The sequence below is a fragment of the Eleutherodactylus coqui genome, chromosome 6 (assembly GCF_035609145.1).
Source record: "Eleutherodactylus coqui strain aEleCoq1 chromosome 6, aEleCoq1.hap1, whole genome shotgun sequence".
NCBI classification, from domain to species: Eukaryota; Metazoa; Chordata; class Amphibia; order Anura; family Eleutherodactylidae; genus Eleutherodactylus; species Eleutherodactylus coqui.
The window spans coordinates 89,158,862-89,183,506 of NC_089842.1; the positions used below are offsets into that span (position 1 = coordinate 89,158,862).

At 43.4% G+C, this 24,645-nt stretch overlaps 1 protein-coding gene across 1 annotated transcript in view; it reads left to right on the forward strand.

Moving 5' to 3' along the window:
• Window positions 1-24,645, forward strand: part of ATP1A3 (ATPase Na+/K+ transporting subunit alpha 3) — a 56,000-nt gene that overhangs the window by 18,417 nt on the left and 12,938 nt on the right. Inside the window, exons 2-8 of the mRNA XM_066607148.1 lie at window positions 16,597-16,719; window positions 17,770-17,829; window positions 21,196-21,399; window positions 21,992-22,105; window positions 22,336-22,470; window positions 22,921-23,038; window positions 24,348-24,616. Of these exons, the coding sequence (XP_066463245.1) occupies window positions 16,597-16,719; window positions 17,770-17,829; window positions 21,196-21,399; window positions 21,992-22,105; window positions 22,336-22,470; window positions 22,921-23,038; window positions 24,348-24,616 (1,023 nt within the window). The remainder of the gene's footprint in view (window positions 1-16,596; window positions 16,720-17,769; window positions 17,830-21,195; window positions 21,400-21,991; window positions 22,106-22,335; window positions 22,471-22,920; window positions 23,039-24,347; window positions 24,617-24,645) is intronic.

Consider the following 24,645-nt stretch of genomic DNA (forward strand, 5'->3'; position numbering starts at 1 on the left):
GGTGTCCGGGTGCGGATGTGTCCGTAACGGACACGTTCGCTCATCTCTAGTAGTAATGCTCCTGACCCATAGAATAAAGCTATCATGTCATTTTTGTTGCAGTTTGTGCGCTGTAGAAACAAGACACACTGGAATATGGCGGAATGCCATTTTTTTTTTAAATTTCACTCCACTTAGAATTTTTTCTGGTAGCTGATGCTATGCCATTTTTGCTTGCTGGGCCATTTTAATTATCATTACTTTCTATATTCACCTAAATAAGCTACAGCCCATAAGTATCCAGTCAGAGGAAAGAGCTGTGATCTCCTCTATTATATCTGTGTGACAGGAACTGTGCGATCATCAGTAACTGTGACAGGAGATTCTGTCCTCATTGCACTTTCTGTGGTAGATCTATGTAACAGCACCCCACAAACTGAGAATTTGAGTAGAAAATCTGCAGTGAGGGGGACATGGGGCCACATGGGATTAGTCGGGTCAAAGCTGTGAGACCCCCCCCCCCCCCCCAAGATCAGACTAATCACCTATCCTGTGAATAGCTCATTAATGTGTGTAAATAGCCCTGGTGTCTACTGGAGTGCCATGCATGGTAATAGATTGAAATTTGTAACAGGATGTCCAACTACCACTTTCCATTTAACTATTGGTGTCTTATCTGGGAGACAGGACTTTGGGCCCCCTCATGTTCCTGGGACTACTACAGAGCCTCCGCAGCCACCCACCTATAGCATGTCCCTGCTCCTGGCATATATACCCCTACTGCGATGCTTCAGCTCCTGGTGTATATATGTAACAGTAATTGCGAGGATTTTAAAATTCCCCTGAACTAATCGTACTGATTAAAATATGGAAATTAAACCCCCTCAGGCTGAAAGCTGTTTTCACCGTTAGTTTCCATCAACAATCCCAGCATTAATATTCATGTTCCGCTCAGGATGTGAATGCGGGGGCAGCATCGCCAATCGCTGAAGAAAACCAAAAGATCAGGTGGTGAAATCAAACATGGCTGATTACATTCCTAAAAGGCATCTGCTGCGCGGCTCGATGCAATCTACTATTACCTGTTGTTTCATAATGTACAGATGGGGCAAATTTTACTTTGATTGTAAGCGTAAAAAGTTATCTCAACACGTTAAAAAGTTATTCTTCTCCTATATTCATACAGCAAAAGCCCTTTTAAAGCAAAGTGTAAATAAACCACCCGGAGGGCTTTTCATACGAGCGTCGTTTTAACGGTCAGATAGCTGCGCCAAAATATTGCGTCTCTCTGAGCATTAAATTGGGTGAAGAAATAGCAGCCGTAAGAACGTTGTGGCTGCTATTAGTGAGTACGCCGCTCCCTCTCCACCCACCCTCCCCCCTGTCTCCTCCCTTTGCCGGACGGCACCTATAGGAGCCTATGGAAGCCGCAAGCACTGTGTCGTCAAAAGTTAGGACATGTCTTTACTTTTGATGGAGAACCTATAGGAGACCATCTGACGCACCTACTCAGTGCCAAAATGACGCTAGTGTGTAAGAGGCCTGATAGCGCGTCACACCGTGATAGCACATCGCAAAAAGAGTTAAGCTAAACAAAAAAACCATCTGTGGCTAAAGAGTCACATAGCCGGTCTATATGGGGTATGGCCACTAGATGTATACTGAGCCTCTATGTAAAGCTGTATTGTCACCAGCCTCCTAGTACTAAGCTGCTTTTATGATTATCGTTCTGCCGATCCAGCCAGAATCTGAATGACTATCGTTCAGTGTAAAGGCACACCCCCACTTATCGACGGATGAGAAGTCATTGACTTCCCATTTGTCGTTCTGTTTCTGCATGATTGTTCCATGTAAACAGGCAGTCGTTCATTCATGAATGACTGCCTGTTTGCTGTGAATGGAGGCGGGTGGCAGGAACGATCCCTGGCCACTCTGCCTCTATTCACTAGCGATGCTCCTTACTGTGGAACGATTATCACTCGGACTATCTGTCGGGCATCTGTTACCCAACAGATCGTCCTGTCTAATAGCACCCTTAGTAGCGACTCCTTGCAACCAATGGAATAGCCCACATCTTCTGCTTGGGTTTTGGTTCATGATTTCTATGGTTGCATCCATCATCTTGTGGTCCCCCCATCTATGGTAGTAGTACAGCCATAACATAAAAGTCCCAATAAAATAGTCTCGTCATTTAAAGAAGATGAGAGAAATCTTCTTTTCGTCGGGGTTCCCTCGGTCTCCTCTTGCCAGTGACGGCTGAACATACGCGGATGCTGCAATTGCTGCAGTGTTGGCTCTGCGCCAAAGGACTTTCCCATTCTCTGGGCTTTATCGGCGGTGCTGCCTTTCCCGCAGTGCTGCAGAGACAAGGTCAATGATGGATTATAAGGACCAAGGTTACATGCAATGTGTTGGCATACAGAAGCAGGGACATGCTGGCACCACACGGCATGTTGGCACACACAAGGCCATCGGGCAACTTCATTCCTCACATTTACTGCAAAGGGTTAAGGAGACAGTGTTTTTAGGGTTAGTTGGCGGCTAGAGGTTGCTGCCAGCGCAAATAGACAACTAGAGGGTGAGGGATGATAATTAGTGTATCGCCTGAGAGGCAGAGCATAGAAAAATGACTATTAGCTGTGCAGAGGCATGACGGGAGATGCAAAGGTGGGGTAGGAGGGAGGGGAGCTGACTGCGTCTCTGCTGTCCATCCGTCCGTGGCTGGGATTTTCTTCCAGCGCCATTTTAGGATGTTGATTCCATTGCCTCCTCTTTGGCTCATTCACAGATATTAACCAGTTCAGGCCTGATATGCATCGCAGACTAGGACATGCATGTAGAATGCGGGCACCACTGGGCAATGTCAGATACCCAACAGGGTACCACAAAAAAGGCATCAGGTAAAGATACGCACCCACTCCTTATACGACAGATATAAAGTGCGAACTAGTAGTGATTACATTTTTGGGATATTCCTTTTTTGGGATATTTGGTTCTTCTAGAACAAATTCTCTTGGGGGATTTCTATCCTGGATGGTGGTTCTGCATTGGCAGAGTGCTAGGTCAAAATAAAAAATGAGGAACCCTCTTGGAGCTTCTTAACCCCTTCATGTCCAGCCATTTTCTGTTTTCGTTTTTCCATCCTCACTTTTCAAGAATGATATTTTTTTATTTTGCCATGCACATAGATGTACCGGGGCTTTAAAAAAAAAAAAAAAAAAAGTTGTATTTTTTTAATGGTACCATTTAGTGTGCCATATAAGGTTTTGAAAGACATTTAAACATTTCTAAGTGGGGCTTAATGGAGGCAAAAAAGCAATTGCAACAATGTATTTTGAGTTTTGTTCTATAACGGCAGTCATGATGCAGTAAAATAGACATGTCCACCCTTTTCTGCCGCTCAGTGTGATTATAGAGATACCAGATTATGGGATTTTTTTGTTTGATGAGTCTTTTTTGCTGGCTGGTTTAACTGTTAGAACTTCTTTGTTTAGGGTCTTTTTTACTTTGATTTCGCTCCATTGGCAAACTATTTTGCCAATCTAGATTTGTACTTGATTTTTCCATCTGCAGACTCTGTATCGTTACTATCCGCTGGTATATAAGACGTAGGGTCATAAACCCGTTTTCTTTATAAGACTTTTGGAACCCTTATTTTAAAAAATCCAATAAAGTTCTCAGAATTTTAAAAAAAATCTAAGTTTTCGTCGCCACATTTTGAGACTAATAAGTTGTATTTTTCCATTGAGGTTACATTCTAAAGGGCAAGGACGATATCGGGTTGAGAAACTTGGCCAGTTATCGCTCTTGCCTTGTGCATTTCACACGTGGATGTGAGGAATTTTCCATTCAAAAACGCCTCACATCACTTCTGTGAATTCGCGATCCTCAGGTACGTGTTTCACGCGCGTCAGAGGATCACAAGCGTTTTCCATTGATTTCAATGGCAAACATCACATTGTACTCGCATGCAGATCGCACGGCCTGTGAGTGTCATGCAATGTCTTTAAAGGTCCCATTGAAAATAATTGGCAAGGAGAACGCCGAAAGATAGGACATGCAAGGACTTTAACCCGGCAGCATCGCTGTGAGGGAAAAATCATTCATGGGAATATCTCCATTAACAAGAATGGAGTTCATATTCTTGTAACACACAAAATTCGTGCAAGGTTCACACTTGTGTGCATGTAACCTTATGGGGATGTGTGAGGGTTTGCATTTTGCAGTCTTTATTGGTACCATTTTGGAATATATACAACTTTTAATCACTTTTTGTCCAAGCATTTTTGGGAGGTGAGAGGCCCAAAAAACTACACAGTGGTGTTCCTTTAATTCTTCTTCCCTTTTACTGTGTTCACTATGTGGAAGTTTCAACTTTTATGGATGCGGTAATACCAATGGTGTTATGCCAATTATGACGACAATTAATAATATACTGCAATACAGTAGTATTGCAGTATATTGATCAGGTGATCCCCTAGTGGTACAAAAAAAAAAATAAGTTCAATAAAACATTTTTTAAATAGACCTATTTAAATAAATTATAAGTACAAAGATCTCCTCTTTTTCAATTTCTCCCATTAAAAAAATCTAAACTGAAAAATAGAGATCTTTGAACCTTATTTTTTTTTAAATAGGTCTATATAGCATTGTATTGCTGTAAGTTATTCCTTTTTTTGTCGCCTAATAAAGCCCTAACCGGGCAGTGCTTGAAGCTGCTGTCAACACCTTTATGCTCTTCTATCTGAGGGTGGCATAAGATAGTGACAGGCACTCTTGATTACAGGGATACGTCTTTTATGTATCTGTGCCTTTTATGTATCCGTGCCGTAGTTTGTCAGAAACTTACATTTCATCAGTAGCAGCACACACATAGACTACAGGAAGTAGTCCTTGATTCATTAGCCACACCTAGCCATGCCTAACCTACCCTATAGCCACTGATTGACTGCTGTCTATTACTGTGCATATGGAGACAGCTGTCAGTGGCAGGAGAGTGGGGTGGGTGGAGCTAGCTTGCACTCATGAATATGGAGGACTACTTCCTTAGTCCTCTCTGTGTGCTGCTACTGATAAAATGTAATTTATTGACAAACCACTTCACAGATACATATAACAGACATACAGCTACAATAAGCCTGCATATCACTACCTTAATGCTGCACAGGTTACCTTCCAATAGGCTTGAATGCGTGGTAAGCTTAGGACCCTTCACTAGACCTCAGGAGGCTATGGCAACCCGCCTGTGGTTGCATCGTGGGCATATTGATGGGGCGATTGAAGGTGCCTCCTCCCAGCTCGTGGCTTAGATATTGTAGGGGGAATGCTAGCTGTTTTACAGTTAGTACCCACCCAGTATGGTTTGGGCTCTGCTCCCAAGCCTGTGCCCTACCTTGTTCCCCTCTTTTTCGCAACCTATGATTTATAGTTATGACACAGGTCATCAAGGGGTTACAGAGAATGTTACCATGAAAAACAGCCAAATCGTTCAGTATAAACAGTCACCGTATGTGCCAAATAGAAAGCAGCAGCAGAGCGGGGACTAGAGGAAAGTTATGTATAAATAAATGATCGAAACTACCCAATTATTATTCAGTGTAAATACATGCCCAGCGGACGATATACGATGGCTACTTCACCGTTGGTTGCATGCTTGTTTACATTTAATTTGCTGTGTAAAAGGACCTTAACTCCAGCCGCATTTATCTAAAAAAATAAAACACCAGTCATAGTTCCATGTATCCTGGAGATTCTAGTCAGAGGGGTATCGTCACTCCTTAAGGAGAGTACCTAGTAGGTGAGTGAGGAGACTTATAAGGCCATGCATGCTCCTCTGGGAAATATATGCAAATAGGGAAGATGGAACTACTAATTATCAAGTGTGTGTCTGCGGAGTGTTGTGTCCCCCTCCGGTATTATCCTGCATCCCGGAGTGTGTGTGTGTCCAGGAGCAGAGTCATACAGAGAGCAATTGTAGGCCCAGTTTCACCCCGTGTCCTCCTCCCTGACCATCTTCTAAACTGCCTTTCCTGCACTGGCATGTAAAGCTGTATCTTGCAAACTAGTAAAGTAAAGTTTCCAGTCACTGCCTGTTCCCATTGATTGAGTTTTCAACATTAATAGTGTGTCGATTTTATTATTTCTACTGCTGGAGAATCAATGGTGTGAAGGAACGGTGGCGTCACGAGTGACAACTTCTTCAGTCCATTACACATATATGTTGCCTGGAAGAGGCCCAGCAGTGCCTTGGCTGAGGTTGCATGCGTCACTCCGGGGAAGAGTCTGGTAGAGCCACCGTGACAAATGCCATGTCTACCCCGCCAGCTCCTCAGCTAGGGCCTTGCTTCTCGGTCACTGCAATGACAGTCAGAATAATCCCTGGATCAACGTTTGAGTTCCTACCTGACTCCAAGACCCGGATCAACAACCCCACTGGTCACCTAATGTCTAATATCCTAAAATATCCTCTTAAACTCCTATATCGATTTTGCATCACCACGTCCTCAGGCAGAGAGTTCCACAGTCTCACTGCTCTTACAGTAAAGAACCCCCTTTTGTGTTGGTGATGAAACCTGCTTTCTTCTAGACGTAGAATTGCCACTCAGTGTTACATAGACCTGTATAAAGGTTCAGATATTGAGTTGCAGGAATGTTGCCTTCCAATAGGTGGCGCTGGAGGTATTGTTCCATCTTCCTTATCTGGAGATTCTAGAAATGTAATTCTTATCTATGAACTCACTTTCTTTCCCTTGCAGGGAAGGTGCTCTTACCCCTGCACTGTTCGCTTGTGCAGCCTGCTTATACAGGCAGATACATCATTGACTCATTCGCTTGCTAAATCGTTTATTCGCTGTATAAGTGAATGAGAACGACTGAACGATCTGTATTTAAACCAAATAATTAGCGGACGAGCCACCGATGATTTTTATGACTGCAGGAAATGAACAATAAAGCAAATGAATTATCATGCATTATTCTGTCTTTGGCTGTATTTGCACTGAATGATCATTCATTTTCGCTCATTTAAACAATTCAGTGTAAAAAGGGGCTTGCGCTGGTAAATTATCCAATGTCCATATTGTAATGCACACCCCAGACTCTTCCACTCTGAGGAAGAGTACAGCAGGACTCCCGGACATCTCATCAGCACAATATCATTAGCTATGTACTGCAAGGGAGTGGGAGCGTGTTCAGGGATAAGAATTACGTTGCTGGAATTTCTCCCTTCAGTGATCCGCACATTATAGTAGTTCCTGACGGTTTTTCATGGTGAGAGACCAGCACCCACCCATATCAGCCTAACTACATTCCCCCCTCTGCATTGTGGGTCACCTTTGCTCCCTATTCTATGAGCGGCCCGGGTGATAGAGGGGGTACTACATGTAAAATGTCTAATTAATGCTCGGCAGTTTGCTAGTCAGGAGTCTGGGAGAGCTGGGTGATGGTGCAGCGTCCGAAGAGCGGGCTAGATAAGGAATAATTATGTCACGGTGGCAGTACCATCTCCTTTCCTGAGGGTAGCCCGGGACCTGTCAAATTTACTGCTTGGGAAGGCACAGGGAAAGTGCAACCGGATGTTACCTTGAATCTTCTTGTCACTCGTGACGCCACCGTTCCGTATTCTGCAGTGAAACTCATTGTAAGAAATAACTTAGTCCACACACAGGGATAACTTTCTGGGCAAACCAGGAACGGTCGGTAATGCCCGTTTACTGCAACTTGATAACGGTTCAACAGTAGATTGGCACAGATACAACAGAAGGAGGTGGTGTGAAAGGGAGGATACTCGGGGCAATCCGGACGATCCACAATCCCAGTTATCTGTCTGAACCCGATCCTGGCGACTCTTTCTCTCTCTCCAACTCTCTACCAGTACAGATATAACATTATGGAGGGGCCCCGTTAACTCTGGGTCACTACAATGGCCCATGGAGGCTATGCTTTTGTTTCCCAAAAAACTCTGAGAACTGGACAGAGAAGGATTACTTACATGTGTGTAATGAAGCGTGTGCCAGTAAGTGGAAAGTCCCAAAGCAGTGGCATAGGTGGCCTCTTTGTAGGTATACAGTGACTTCCAATTAAATTTTAGTATGTGTACAATATTGTTTATTTATTAATATTACTGGAGTTTTATGTTAAATAATCCTTATTTTCCGTAGCTCTGCTTTCTGGCAGTGAATGGGGGTGTGTTAGTTTACATCAAGAGGCTGTACAGACCTAATACTTATTATACAGACTTTACTATGCAAGTTGGAAACATGCAAATAGTTTAATAACCTAGGGAATCAATCATAATTTAGGATTTTGACCACTTCCTTAAGGCATGCCAAGATTAAAGAAGTTTTCGAGCAAAATATTATTGATGACCTTTCCTGAGGATAAGTCATCAATAGTTGATCGTCCAGAGTCCGTTGATCAGGACCCCGCCAGATCAGCTGATTGGGCACTCGATATCAGTGCCATGATATAGAGGAATCGGAGTGTAAGCGGCTACTCTGACCCTGTGTAGTGGCCGGAGCTTGTAACTGCAGATATAGCTCTCATTAAAATTAATTGAAGTTGGACCTGCAGTTACAAGCGCCGGCCACTATACAGGGGTCGGAGTAGTGGCTGCCTCTCCGATCACTATGTATTGTATTGTGTCTGGAAAACCCTTTAAGAACTTCAGTCAAAACATGTAGTCCTGTTATATTCTATGCAAAGCTTTACTCTGACTATGGATGTGAAATAAAGTCATTTTTTTTACTTCTGAAGTGCTGGAACTTCCTTTACCCACTTCTTTGGGTCATTCTCTTATATTCCGGAAGTTCTTAGTTATAAACGGGAAATCTGGTTGACAAGCAACATGGTCGCCCTTTCGTGTTCCATAGGCATTGACACACACTAGACCCTTGAATAGCACATCTGTTTAGTTATGTAATGATGACCCGGTGCTTCTTTACTAGTGTCATGCTGCCATTCAGGAGTCCGGAAAAGATGAGTGACAGCCCCATATAGGAGCTTTGTTGGCCACTATATCAGATGTCTCGATAGAGGGTTTATTCTAACTCGTATAAAGTAAATGGTAATGCAGTTATGGTTTGTGGAGTTGAGCTGCACTCCTTCCCCTCCATCCTGAGATCTCATCCAGCATTATGGAGATCTACACTGTTTCAGGCAGCAACCTGTGAAGGATTCATCACTTGCATGTCTACATACTACATAGCTGGGTTACAGGAGCATGCACCATCCGGCTGAGGCCTTGTCTTCCATGCAAGCTCCAAGGTGCCTTGTGACAATGCTACTCTGCTAGAGGCCAGGAAGTGCTGGGATGTGCCGGGATTAAGTTTAGTAAAACTTTGGAGCTTTAAATGATGCTTTGAAATAGCGCCTCTGTATTTTTTCGAAAATCCCTAAATAGGTTTCCAGGGTTAGAAAAACACGGTTGCTTTCTTCCAAACACAGCGCCACCCTTGTCCGTGGGTTGTGTCTGGTATTGCAGTTCAGCTCCCATTCACTTCAATGGAGCTAAGCTGCAATACCACACACAACCTTATGTGCTGAGTTTGGATGAAAGCACCCATGTTTTTCTAACCTGTCTTCATTGACTTCCATGGGGAATTTGGGTGTGCACATGTACGGAAAAATAGATTATGCTTCGTTTTTGTTTTTTTCACTTACCTCTTCAGAGAGGCATACCATATCCCCTAAAGCAGTGTTTCTCAACTCCAGTCCTCAGGACCCCCCAACAGGTCAGGTTTTCAGGATTTCCTCAGTATTGCACAGGTGATGTAATTATTGTCAGTGCCTCAGACATTGCCACAGGTGTTCTTACTATAGGAGATCCTGAAAACATGACCTGTTGGGGGGTCCTGAGGACTGGAGTTGAAAAACACTGCCCTAAACCAAACCCCTCTGTACTCTGCCTGATAACACGCTCCCTGACCTACTGACTGCAGTTCCTGCTAGCAGCAATTAACTGCCCCCTACAGTCATACCGATTCTGCCGTCACATGGCTAAATGTCTGACCATTGTCTGTGTATAGCATCTCTCACTCTCCACCTCACCATACCGTGCACATCTCCAGCCCCTTTACCTTCTGTATCACCCCATTAGGCCTCTTTCACACGGCCGTAAGCGGTTTTACATCTGCCCACCAGCGCCGTAAAAACGTGTGAACAGGCATACAAATCTAATGTTTGTGCACCCGTTCAGACGGCATGGGCCCCGACGCATATACGCTGAGGCCACAATGCCGTTGCCTCCCCTTCCCTCCTCCTCGCTGGCTCACTTCCTCTTTCCTTCCCTCCGGCTGTTTGCAATGGGAGTGGGCAGGAAGGGGGTAGAGCTAAGCATCCGCCCCTTGTCCGCAGCCAGCAACAGGAGGAAGCGGAGTGGGGCAGAGCTTAGCTCCGCCCCTGTCCCGCTCCCTCCCATTGCCAACAGCTGGAAGAGAGAGCCAAGCTGCTAAACTCCCTCCCACCTCCCTTCTCCGTCCGCTGTCATTGGCTCCCATAGGAGACCATGCAGCGGTCACCGTATTCCAGACGGAAAGATAGTTCCAGCACTCTCTTTTCAACCCGACGCAAAAGTGACCGGCGCTACATTGGCCCGGACAGGCGCTTTTACGCCGCAGGAATACGCCTTTGTGATCTGATGCATTGGAATCCAATGCATCAGATCGTAGCGTATATCGGCCGGCCGTGAAAACGGAGGCCGATGTACGCTCATGTGAAAGAGCCCTTATTTGTAGTATGTAAGCTCAATGGAGCAGGCCTCTCACCCCTACTATTTCCATCAATTGACTAGTACATGTAACTGTGGTTTTGTTTTTATTTCCCCTGTATTGTAAGTGCTGCGGAATATGTTGGTGCTATATAAATAAAGATTATTATTATTATTTTGCAAGAGGCGCTTAATATTGACTGCATATTGCACGCGCAAAGGTCTTACAGTGTATACATTTTCCCTATAATATTTCTTTATCATCTCTGGGGTGGTACATGTCACAAGGATCCATGCCCCACCCCCTCATTACTTCCAATAACCATCAAAAGTGGATCCGTTTTTCAAGCAGCGCTGTCTGTTCTCAATCTCTCCCATTTCCATCTGGTGGCTATAAGTGGTATTGCAGGTCTGCTCGGCTCATTGCTATTGCAGACAACATCTATGATATTCATTATAGATTTTAGCATGAAGCAAAATGTCAGATCTTTATTTTTCTGCTTTCTGGAGAATAATGCCGGATTTCCCCCAGCGTATGTGTATTTACGTGCACATTTGTGCTGTGTTTTTGCGGAATGGATGTTCAAGTGCGTGTTTTGCTGTACTTTTTGCCCCCAAAAAGAAGCAACTATGCTCCCATTCATTAAAATGGGTAACTAAGTTAATTAGTTTAATATATGCTCTATTCGTGCACAAATACGCAGGAAAAGAGAGCACGCTGCATATTTTTTTGCATGAACCTATAGAAATCAATGGGTTCTATTCTCTGCATATTGTGCGCACATATTTTTTGTGCGCAAATGCAGATTTGTCCATGTGAGTAAGCCCAAAGCAGCACCTGGAGTACCTGGAAATATTTTTGTGATAGTTTTTTCTGTGCAGGTTACATATGTGAAAACAGAGGACCATAATTGGGAATTCTGGAAACCGTGTATCTCAGGCTTCATACACGAGTGGCAGTGACAATCTGTTGGAGCAACATGAGGCTTAAAATGAGGGGATTTTGCCAGGTGGCTAAGCTGGCAGCATCCCAGATATTCTGCTTCCAACCTGTGCTTCTCGCTACGAGCGTATATTGGGGCTCTAATTACAGGAGGAATAATATGAAGCTAATGGTTTGCAATGCAATATTTGTTCCATGGCCCCAAAAACTACCATGGGCCTTTTTTTGTTCTGGGGCCTCTCATGTGGCTGAGAGGCTGTTGGCCCCATCTAGCACCCAGGTGTGGCTACAATCTTTGCACCCCCTATAGCAGCTCCACTATCGAAATCCCTATAGATACTCAACTAGCTGCTCCACTATCTGTACCCCCTATAGACACTCCACTATCCATACTCCTTCCCATATTTGTAGAGCAAAGTAGGAATGAACATCCCAGTGACCAACAGGGGGCATCATTACACAGTATATTGGTAAATCCTCGTGTGATCAATATTAAGACATAGACAATCGCTTTTGCATACTACCTTGAACTTTTTTTACATTGTACTTAGAAAATTATAGTAAAAGCTTTAGTATTCTCCGTCTCCCCCCCCCCCCCCCCCCCAACAAAAAAAAACGGCTTTGTTAATCAAAATTGGACTTTTTGCTCATACCAACTAATGTAATTTGTTGAAGCGGGTGCCGTGGAAAGCTACCATTATGGTATATTTTACATTTGGTTATTTTACTCCATGGTTTATGAGGGCGTGCTGTTTTAATGTATAACCCACAAAGGGTAACTTTATCATTGGAAAACAATTTGGGGGAACCCCTTTTCCTTTGGCGCAGCTCCTAATAGAGGGAGTTCTGCTACAGGCTCTCTGTAATTAGCTTCATTACCAGAGAAAGAACCCAATAATAAATATGATTTTTTCTTGAAGGGGCCAACCAGCATTTAAATCAGGGGGCCAATAAACCCATTAAGGATTTACATTGTTTGGGTGGGAACACATCTTTTGAAAATCTCTGAATATTCTCTGCATGAAGCAAAACCATGACACTTTTGGTATGATGGCATATGGTCCATAGTGAGATCATGTGACTTTGCTATCCAGTTACTTTCACCAGAACTTAAGTTTCGTATGGATACATCATGACTGGCATTAACTACGTGCAACCCGTGTGGGCACACAGGGCATTGGCCACCAGCTTGTGGAGGGCAAAGGTGGATGTAGGCTGGACATGTTCATGCTCCCTAGGTCCACCAAGCCATATGACCTTCTTCCTCCATGAGGCAGCATCTTGTGGAACTATATGAATCCTCCTCCTCCTGGCTCTGTGCCCTCCCTTCTGATGTTCCAGGATGCTGCTTGCCATTCATTGGCACCCCTACAACATGATCACTTAGTTTTGCTACTGTATCTATGTTATAAGCTGTATCTGTATATGGTTAGCCCCAAGGATATGAGGGTGACCCAGGAAAAAACTAATTGGGACGTGCGCTGCTGGAACCCTATAGGTGTATATGATGGGTGCAACAGAAAGAAATGCTTAGTTGAGGAGGGATCCCCCTGCCAGGAGACCCCTCATAGCTGTAGATAACCCCGTAGATATATTGTTTCCTGGAGATCTTCTACCCAATTGGATCCTCCAAGTGATCTTGAAAAGGGCCTCACAGCAGGCCGAAGCGCGTTGTAGCAGCTGGCCAGATCTATCCGCACTGATACTGGCAGCTATGTTCAGCCTTGGTTTGTCTCTGTTTGTCCTGCTTGTATTAATAAACACCAAAGATCACTTGGAGGATCCAATTGGATAGATCTCCAGAAAATAATATATCTATGGCTACAGCTATGAGGGGTCTCCCGACAGGGGAATCCCTCCTCAAGTAAGCATTTCTTTCTGTTGCATCCATCATATACACCTATAGGGTTCCAGCAGCGCAGGTACCAATTTGTTTTTTTCCTGGCTTACCCTCATATCCTTGAGGCTGACCATATAGAGATTACGTGTCCTGGGCAGTCTTTGTGTCCGGTGTTTTTTTGGAACCTGCAGCCCTCCACGTTTCAGTGGATAGAACCCAGGGTGTAATATCTTTCTTTATTGTCAGACGTTTTAGCCTGAGCGCTCTCCTATTTCACTGTATGTTATAAGCTGAGTCTGGGGCTGTATTTATTTTATAAGCTTGGTTCTGATTACTTCATGTTGTATTTATGTACCAAGCTTGGTTCTGGTGCTGTGTTTATGTTATGAGCTTCGTTCTGGTATTCTGTATATGTACTGAGGCTACTGCATGCCGTATTTGTTGGTGCTATATTTGTTATGAGCTTGATTCTGGGTTATGAGCTTGGTTCTGGTACCGTGTTTATTCACTGAGCTTTTCTGGTGTGAGTATGCTACTATCTTGTTGCTTTCTGCAGAATACAGACAAACGGTCTATTGGTGCAATACATATGTTTTTTTGTTCTTATGATGGGGAGGGCTCCAAAGGAAATTCTGCATAGCGTGCCATCTAACCCAAGGGTGGCACTGGGCTATGTCATGCGTCCTCATTATGGGTGACATGTTATAGCACAGTGGCGGCGAACCTATGGCACGTGTGCCGGTGGCATCACGCAGAGCCCTCCCTGCTGGCACAAGCGCCGGTGGCCACTTATCCCGGTAGTGAATACCGGCCAGGGTGCCGCGGCATCCCTGCCAGTATACACTCAGTGGCGCTAATCCCAGGTTTACACTGTCAGGATCCTCCTCCCCCCTGACATCCCCTCCTTGGTTCCACAAAAGCAGAAGGGAGGAGGCGTCCAGATGCACACACTGACATCACAGTGTGCATCTGGGATCAGCGCCAGCAGCAGCGCTGAGCAGAGGAGCAGCGACGCTTTGACGAGGAGGATTGGGTAAGTATATGGGTCTCAAGGGGGTGCTGTTACTACTGGAGCTAATATAGGAGATATTATTAGTAATAGTGTCCCCTATATCGGCCCCAGTAGTAATAGTATTACTACTGAGGCCACTGTGGCGGTCACTATTACTACTGAAGCCACTGTGGGGGTCACTGTTACTGCTGAAGCCACTGTGGGTGTCACTATAACTACTGAGGCCACTGTGGGGTTCACTATTACTTCTGATGCCACTGTGGGAGTCATTATTACTACTGGGGCAACTGTGGAGTTCACTATTACTACTGTAGCCGCTGTGGGGGTCACTATTACTGCTGAAGCTGGTGTGGGGGTCACTAATACTGCTAAAGCCACTGCAGGGGTCACTATTACTTCTGAGGCCACTGTGGGGGGTCACTATTAGTGCTAAGGCCACTGTGGGGGTCACTATTACTGCTGGGGGCACTGTGGGGGTCACTATTACTGCTGGGGGCACTGTGGGGGTCACTACTACTGCTGGGGTATGTTTACATGTGGTGAAAATGCTGCAGAATGTCCTCAGCGTAAATTTCCGCAGCATTTCCGCTTTCAAAAAGCAGTCAAAATCTGCACCCTGTCTATTTTGAAAAAGCCTTGTCCTTATATAAAGACAGAGATGAAATCATACGTGGTGATAAGCCCCGCCCCTGACATGTTGGTACTTTGCGATAAATAAGTAGGTTTTGGGCTGCAGTTTGGGCACTCGGTCTCTAAAAGGTTCCCATCACTGTTATAGAAGATGAATCTAAAACCTGAATCAGCAAAGCCCAACATAGGCTGATAATGGTAAGTTGTAACCATATAGTAATACTCTACATGGACATTTATGATCCTCACTGTGGGGACTGTACAGACGTGCCGAGACATAACTTCAGTTTTCTGGGCTCTAGTGCCACCATATGCAATACTGGTGTCTTCTTACGTGGCAGAGGAGCCTTTGGGAATCCTCAGATACCAGGGCCCAGATGCAACTGCTATCCTATAGCTAATTCCCTGCACATATGGTAGTTTATTCTCTCCTCTTCAGTGATGTTTTCTAGTTTAACCATTACTGACATCCTGTTTACGTGCTAAATGTTCCAGCTAAGAGACATTTGGGTTATTTCATTGGTTTTCTGTCATAGGCTCGGCCCCGTACTATATATAGGTGTGTATGAGAACAGTGTTGGGACATCAGCTCACCCTTACACGGGTGCGTATAGTAAATTGTGTCATCCTAGCGCGATCTATGGACATTACCAATTCGGCAAGGCAGCATGATCCCTTTAGAGACTCCAGAGGTATGTGATGGTGGGCTTGAAGTTTTCGGGAACCACAAAGTGATGTGATACACTGTACTTTTGTTTAGTCCAGTGAAGTCATGGCCGGCAGTCTGCCGCTGTGGGGTTTTTCTTCCAAGAGAAATAATAAACTCGAATTAGGTTATGTTATCAATAGTTTCTATTGATCAGAAAACTCTGGCACTGCTACAGCTAAAATATCCGGCCAGCCAAATCACCGGTAATGATCACAGACTGGAAGGTATACTCTTTTCTATGATCGATGTTCATTGTATTGGCTTAGAATATAAAAATATCACTGGTTTATTTTAGGGCTTCTTTACATGAGCGTGATTTAGTCCCGTTATGCGGCCGCGATAATCACGGCCACATAACCGGACGAAATGAAGCCATTGATTTAAATGGTTTTGTTTTCATCAGCGGTATTCTTGCTCCAATAATAGTCCGAATGAGAAAAGATAAGACTTGCCCTATCTTTCTCACACGTAGTTAATACTACATACAGGAAAGATAGGGCAGGATCTATCTCCCCGTTGTCAGAGAAGAAGAAGAAAAAACCCTGATCATGCGCAACTATGCTCCATAGTAGCGCGTATGGCCATGTGTTTTGGTGCAGAGAGAATATCCCCAGTCTAGGTGACAGTCTATAATATTGTTGGGTGCATATTAATTAATCTACTTGTTTCTAGCAAATATAATCCATGGCTGTGAAGGCTTGAGAATTCTGTTTTAAAAATGCCCATTCTTGCATCAATCGATTTCGTAAGATCTTTATTTTTGTTTGTTTTTTTATAGTACGGCCGGTCAGATAGTTACCGCGTGGCCACCACGCAGGACAATAAAGATGATGGTGAATCTCCTCAGAAGGGTAAGGTATCCAAGAAAGAAATGGATGATCTCAAGAAAGAAGTGGCCATGGTGAGTCGTGCTATACACTATATATTATTGTAGGATGTTGAGTGCCGAGTAATAAGGTACAGATGTAGCAAACTCTAACCTTACATATTATGATGCATCAAACTTGACATTTTTAATGGTATGTGATGTGTTAAATATCACTTTACAATTTGCTGCATCATGGCATGTAACACTATAAATGTCAAGTCAAAGTTTTTGAGATCTGTAATTTTGGCTAAGTACTTTTTCAGTAGTCAGAGCACTGTCCCATCATCTATAACACAAGGTGGGCTGATAAGTCTTTGGCTGTTACTATTTCACCTTCTTTTAGACTAATAAGACTTTTATGACATCCAAGTTTATTTGTTGTGTTTGACCTAAACTTCATACTTGTAGCCTGATTATTTAATTTTTTTTTTTGCAGACCTGAAGTGAAATATGGTCTCCAAACATCAAGGCAAGCTTCCGAAAGGAATCAATCGGAACCCAGAAATTGGCAGATCAGGTGAGTAGGCCATGTGTTTCAGAACTTCAAAGTGAAGATCTGCCAATTTCTCGGTGCATATGCGAGGAGCAGCATTGTCTGGAAGAAATTAGATTCCTTTGGAAAGCTTGCCTTGATGTTTGTAGACCATGTTCACTTCAGATCTGCAAAAAAAAAATCAAATGAAATTTAGGTCAGACACAATAAAATGGGATGTTATAAAAGTATTGTTGGCCTAAACGTAGGTGAAATAGTAAATGCCAAAGACCTGTCATATACTTGAGGTCCACTGGAACTCTCCTGAGTTGATGATATCATCGTCATGTCTTATTGGAGTGGACTGAGTGGTAGAGCCAGTGGGCATTGGCTGGGGGTGTGGTGGCTGAGGGACCTCACAGGCCCAATGCTGCCCGTAGTAGTAAAATCAGTTTGGGAGTGGCCCCATGAGTGGCGCACATTACTCAGTCAGAACTGCAATTAGTGATGTCCATGATAAATTCACTAGTCCGAGCCTGTGGCACTCTTAGTCTGGCCCCTGGTATTGTGTACATAGTAAAGCCCTTCACTAACTTTCTCTATGTTTACAGACAGAGCACAAAATGTCAGTGGAAGAAGTGTGCCGGAAATATAATACAGACTGTGTACAGGTCAGTGGTCCAACAGCTTGATACATTCCTGTAGATTACTTCTTTAGGTCATACAAAGAAAACGTGATATTACAAAGACATATACAGAGTTAAGGGGGGTCCCACACAAGCAGGTTTGAATTGCGGATTTCGCGATCGCCATCCACACGTATGATACATGGTAATATGTAGGCACTGAAATGCATGGACTTTCGACGGTTTGCTCACACTTGCCGGTAGGGAATGCAGAAGAAAAATCACAGCATGCTCTATTTTACCATGGATTCCGCACATATGAGCCCTATTGATCTCTATGGATGCATTTGATCCACAGGGTATACACCATTAACATTGCATATAGATGTGGATTCATACGCATGTTGCTAGGAGACCAAATACAAATAGTATTAAGAAAGTAGGAAATGTGTGCAGACAATGCAGGACAGAGTCTGGTCTTCACTGTTGGGACTTTAAAACATAACCTTTAATAAAACAATTAAAATTTAAAATAGTACTCACAAAGACTGACACACATAATACATAAAGAAAAAAATGCTAATAACTCTGGAATTATATCTTAGAGAGTTTTTGAATATGTAGATGCCATTATCGTGCTTTCTAGATATAGTGTGATACCCAACTGATATCTATTAGAGGCAGCAAATGACCGTTTTAGGATGGTGGTACACCCCCCAACAGGGTATCTATTGTCAAGGGGAACTGATAGTACCCAAGACAGAGGCTATTTGTGCTTGGTATTATCACCAAAAAAAAAAAACTCAATCAATATCTGGTCCTTGGTCCGACGCGTTTCGCTCAACTTGAGCTCCTCAGGGACCTCTAGTAAATATTAACATATGCCTCTCAGAGTATAACCTTAAGTGCTTGATAACAAGATGGTAAGTATTAAGTTAATCACAGGTAAATATATATTTTGCAGATCAGATGTTATCTGCGATGAAATATATAATACCTCTTGGTGGGGCAGAAGGTTCTGAACAATTCATAGTTGGCCATGTATCGTAGTCTCGTATGGTAAATGAGACAATACTACATGGAATTTACACACCCATTCCTTGCATCTACCTTGATAGCTTGCTGGTCCCTATATATAATTACTAATTCCTGTCTTCCAGTGGTAAAGATGTTGCCTAATAGTTTTTAGGTCACACACTGGACATTTTCTATCTGCTATCTACCTCAGCTAGTTAGATTCTATTAGTGCATATTCCTAATGGATTTCTGATTGCAAGATAAATATCCTAAAGTATCGCACTAAGTAGCAGGTAGGTCAATAAAATAAAAAAGGATAGAGCAACAGCAAGCCAACCACCCTGATGGTGAGTGATTGGTATCAATGAGCAAAGTCAAAGGAGCTCTCTTAAATAGAAGCTAAAGTGCCCGCCTAGGAGAGGGTGTGTGTCTCCAAACTCCAATCAGGGTGCAGAGCTTGATTACTATAGGAAATGTTACCAAGGCAACCTACAATGCTATCTTACGCTGATGATTCAGTCACAACAAACGTGACTGAATAGAAGTGGATCAATCATTCCATTAATCAAAGGGTGTATTGCTAAATTATACCTCATCCGATTGCATCATATTAGAAACTATGTGCATAATAGATCCGCTTGTTCAATAGAGCCGAAGCAAGGCAGCCGCCCCCAAGGGGGACGTCACCAATGACGCGTTCCGTCCCGCCCCTACGTGATGACATCACTAGGATGCAGCGTTATTCTGTCTGCCGGTGTCCACGCAGGCGCACTGATATGTTAGTCTGGAACGCAGCGTCGGTCCTGCGTGTCGCCGCTGCGTCCTCACATTAGTCAGCGTCATCGACATGCCTGCGCATGCGCTCTAGAGCCGATTCGATCCATAGAAGGATATCTCCCTACGCAGGCGTACTGGTGTAAGTTTTAAGATGCAACGTGACGTTCCCAACGTCACTGCGTCATTACGTTCTAATGTGAACGGCACTTCCTTGGGCATGCATGATAGATCGCGGATCAACCCGACCAGGACACAAGCATCTGTAGAGATGTAGATATAGTGCTACCCCAAGTATCAATGGCGCATAAAACCCACGCAGTATACATCGGTGGTAATGCACTATCAGTTCTTAATGCTCTATTAGTAAAAGTACATGTAATACATCCCGTTTCCCCTCACTTATGCTGTAATCAGTGGTATATAAGAATGGAGCATAATAGATGAGGCTTATATATGGAAACATGATGATCCACAAAGATAGAACAGTAGTGTATCAAATCAAGTTTATGACGATAGTGTAGTTGATACCCAAGTTATATTGGGGAAAGGACGGTCCCTTACGAATGGTCTCCTCAAATAAAACAATTAAATGACAGGTTTTCATTAAGTCCAGTCGGGTGAGTTGAATTAAATCTGTAAATCCAGCTCGCTCCTTTTTGAAAAAGTCGTCTATCAATATTACCTTTACGACCAAAGGTGCGAATAGTTTCAATTCCTTGAAATTTGAGTTGAGTCTCGTCTCCCTGGTGTTTATCCCACATGTGATTGGCGACCGGAGTATTTTCCTTCCTCCGTATCGTGCCAATATGCCCCAAAATACGTCGGCGGAATTGTTGTACCGTCTTGCCGACGTAGTTTAGTGGGCAACTGCAGGTTGCCAAATATACAACGTTTGTGCTCCTACAATTGATAAATTCACAGTTTGTGTATATTTTGGATGTTGATACACATTTAAAGGAGGAGCTCTTGAGTATAAAAGGGCAAGCCATGCAGTTAGAGTATGGATACGTACCGATGAAGTTATGTCGCCCTAGCCACATCGTGTCTGGGAGTGTTGGTTGGAGGTGGCTTTTTACTAGTCTGTCACGTAAATTACGTCCACATCTGAATGTGAAAGTAGGATATTCTGATAGGACAGAGTCTGGGGAGCAACAACCCATCCAGCCTGCTGTCCGCAACCTCCGCTTGTTCTTCTGGGCTTTTCCTCCACAAGAATAATTTTTTTAAGTAGTTTATACTACTTCCAAAATAAGTAGTATAAACCAGCAGAACCTAAAGAGCAGTATCCCGTTCTGAAGGTTATCAGAGCATCTCTCACCATGACAGCACAAGAGAATGTCGCCTGAGCGGTTGAATGGTGTTTCCAGGGGGTTGGGCAACTTTCTGATGTCATTCGCTGTCTGTGATCTTTTTTCAGCACAGACAATACGCTGTACGTCCATGCGAAAAACCGCACACATACATGACCATACACAATTTGTTTCCGCGATCATTCACAGGTCTTCCACTATGGATATCCGCACACGGAATCCGACCCGTTCGCTTGAGCCTGGCCTTAACCAAAAATTTTAAGCTGTGACATTCATTAAATTGACTGCTTCCCTTTTGTTTCTGTAGGGGTTAACACTCAGTAAAGCAGCTGAGATCCTGGCCAGGGATGGTCCCAACGCACTCACTCCGCCACCTACCACACCTGAGTGGATCAAGTTTTGCCGTCAGCTATTTGGTGGATTCTCCATCCTGCTGTGGATTGGAGCTATTCTCTGCTTTCTGGCGTACGGGATCCAAGCGGCTACGGAGGATGATCCCGCAGGTGACAATGTGAGCAGACCAGTTATCCCTACCACTGTAGCATTGATATGTCTCCCTGATGAGGGTATACCAGAATGGCAGCTTATGTGGCTACTGGAGAGAGGGGGGTGGGTCAACTCAGTTTGGCTTCATTCTTTATTTTAATCGATGGTGCAACTCTGTACAGAGATTCTCTCTCCAGAGGCTCTACTACATTAGAAGATACGGGTTAAACTGTTTCAGATGAATAAAGGTTTGGTGGTCTACACCAGCACCAGAAGAGAGGGCCCCTGTGTCACATAAGACATCCACATTATTATGTATGTTAGATGAGAACCCTATTTCATATATGTTGCATATACATCTGATGGTGAGTCTGAAATAAAGAGTTAGAGTGCAAGGTTCTGCAAACTCAATGATGATCAAAGAATGGAGGCTTATTGGTAAAACTATGGATTAAGTTGGAAAATTTGGAATATGAACATCTATGTAGACTTACTTGAAACCCTAGAGAGATTATTTATGAGTTCTGTTGGTGATACAATAACCTAATTTAGGTGAAAGTGCCTTATAAAATGAACCATGCCTTTCTTGACTGTAGATGTTTTTGCTCTTCTCTTAGTTGTACCTAGGTATCGTATTGGCTGCAGTGGTGATCATCACTGGCTGCTTCTCTTACTACCAAGAGGCTAAAAGTTCAAAGATCATGGAGTCCTTCAAGAACATGGTGCCTCAGGTGGGTATGGGGGTCTAAGTATGGTTTCAGTCATTCTTCAGCTCTTCAATTCCCTTACTACCTCCCTACAATACTTCTTCAATTCTTAATCATGTTCCATAAGTTAAACAGATCTCTATGTGTTCCACTCATGTCTGCCAAAACCTTCCCTACTTCTTCTGTTCTGCATTGATTTCCTTATCATTCTCACCTAGGCAGCTGATTACTGTCTATTTGCATTCTTCTCCTAGCAAGCTTTAGTTATCAGAGAAGGTGAAAAGATGCAGCTGAATGCTGAGGAGGTTGTGGTTGGTGACCTGGTGGAGATCAAAGGTGGAGACAGAGTACCAGCTGATCTTAGGATCATTTCTGCCCACGGTTGCAAAGTGAGTTACAGTACATAATGATCAACAGTAATAGAATGCCTTTTCAATAAAAATAGTCCCTGTAGAGAATCTCTTTGTTTCAATTCCATTTACATTGGTTGTATCCATTCCTCTGCAGACTACATTGAGGAACAGATATGAAATCTTTGTTTTAGTTACTGTAGTAGAACAGTGATCAACAAAAATACTCACTATTTTATGGTAAATCCAATAGTCCACATCTTCTATACATAAAAGTATACTTTAGAAGTGGATCCAAATAGAATCATCTTATAACCCATCAATAGAGGTGATTGTGAAGAGATGTTATTGGGTTGTCTATAGTCCTCTTTCCAAAATATGAACTTTTCAATGTTTTTGTATGGCTATTTCTTCTTCACTCCTTATTCAATCCTCCTTTCTCCTTGTCTTTTCTTTTCCTGTATTCCTCCCACCTTTGTATTCTTTCAGGTAGATAACTCTTCCCTGACAGGTGAATCTGAGCCCCAGACTAGGTCACCCGACTGCACTCACGATAACCCTCTTGAGACACGTAATGTCACTTTCTTCTCCACCAACTGTGTAGAAGGTAATATTACTTTGCTCAGAAGAAAATAATTTATATAATTGGGGAAGGCTTGGGTTGGATGTAGCCAGTCAGCGGCTGCAAAAGCACATAAAGTTTTGTGGTATATTAAAAGAGGTATAGGGGCGAGGGACGAGAACATTATCCTCCCACTATATAAGGCACTTGTCAGGCCTCACATGGAATACTGTGTACAGTTCTGGTCACCGGTGCTCAAAAAGATGTTGCAGTGCTTGAGGGGGTTCAAAGAAGGGCAACTAAATTAATAAATGGAATGGGAGGACTGGAATACCCAGAGAGGCTATCCAAATTGGGATTATTCACCCTGGAAAAAATACGGCTAAGGGGTGATCAAATAACTATGTATAAATACATGAGGGGACAATACAAGGATCTCTCCCATGATCTGTTTATACCCAGGACTGCGACGGTAACAAGAGGGCATCCGCTACGTCTAGAAGAAAGCAGGTTTCATCACCAACATAGAAGGGGGTTCTTTACTGTAAGAGTAGTCAGACTGTGGAACTCTCTGCCTGAGGACATGGTGATGGCAAAAATCAATAGAGGAATTTCAGAGGGGACTAGATGCCTTTATAGAGCGATATGATATTACAGAATATAGACATTAAATAACCAGCGGGCTTGTTGGAGTCGGGTAGGAACTTTCCAAACATTGATCCAGGGATTATTCTCACTGCCATTATGGAGTCAGGAAGGAATTTTTTCCCACATGGGATAAATTGGCTTCTGCCTAATTGTTGTTTTTTTTTGCCTTTCTCTGGATTAACAAGGGGGGGTGGAAACAGGCTGAACTAGATGGACATTGACTCCCTTCAGTCTAATATACTTTGTTACTATGTATAAGAGACTAAATACTCAATATGATACAGTACATGGAGATCTTACATGTCCCTGTCCAATCACTCTATGCAACCATAAAAATGAATAGGAGTTAAAGAACCATAAAAAGGTTCTCGAAAAATGTTCCTCATTTAAGTTTGATCATGGGCCACCAAAAGTACATGATTAAGAGACTTCCTTTACTGATACAAGGGATCTATCTCTTATCTGTCATTTCATAACTCTTATTCATTGATTTTAGACCATAAACATGACCAACTATATGTTGGGAATGTGGAACAGGATCTTCTCTTTCTCAAGATCAGATAGAATCCCAGAGGACAAATTATCCCTGAGCACACTTTGTAAAATACCTACCATGGGGATATCAGAAGATGCAATATATGTAATATCTTCAACATCGGAAATGGAAGGGAAGCCTATGAAAGCTCATTGTTAACTTAATTTACAGGTACAGCCCGTGGAGTAGTCATTGCCACAGGAGACAGGACAGTGATGGGTCGTATTGCCACATTGGCGTCTGGTCTAGAAGTTGGAAAGACCCCAATTGCCAAGGAAATTGAGCATTTTATCCATCTGATTACTGGCGTGGCAGTGTTCCTGGGAATTAGCTTCTTCATCCTCTCTCTCATTCTGGGATACAGCTGGCTAGAGGCTGTCATCTTCCTCATCGGAATCATTGTGGCTAATGTACCAGAGGGACTTCTGGCCACTGTCACTGTAAGTAATGGAGACCTCCTACTTTCAGC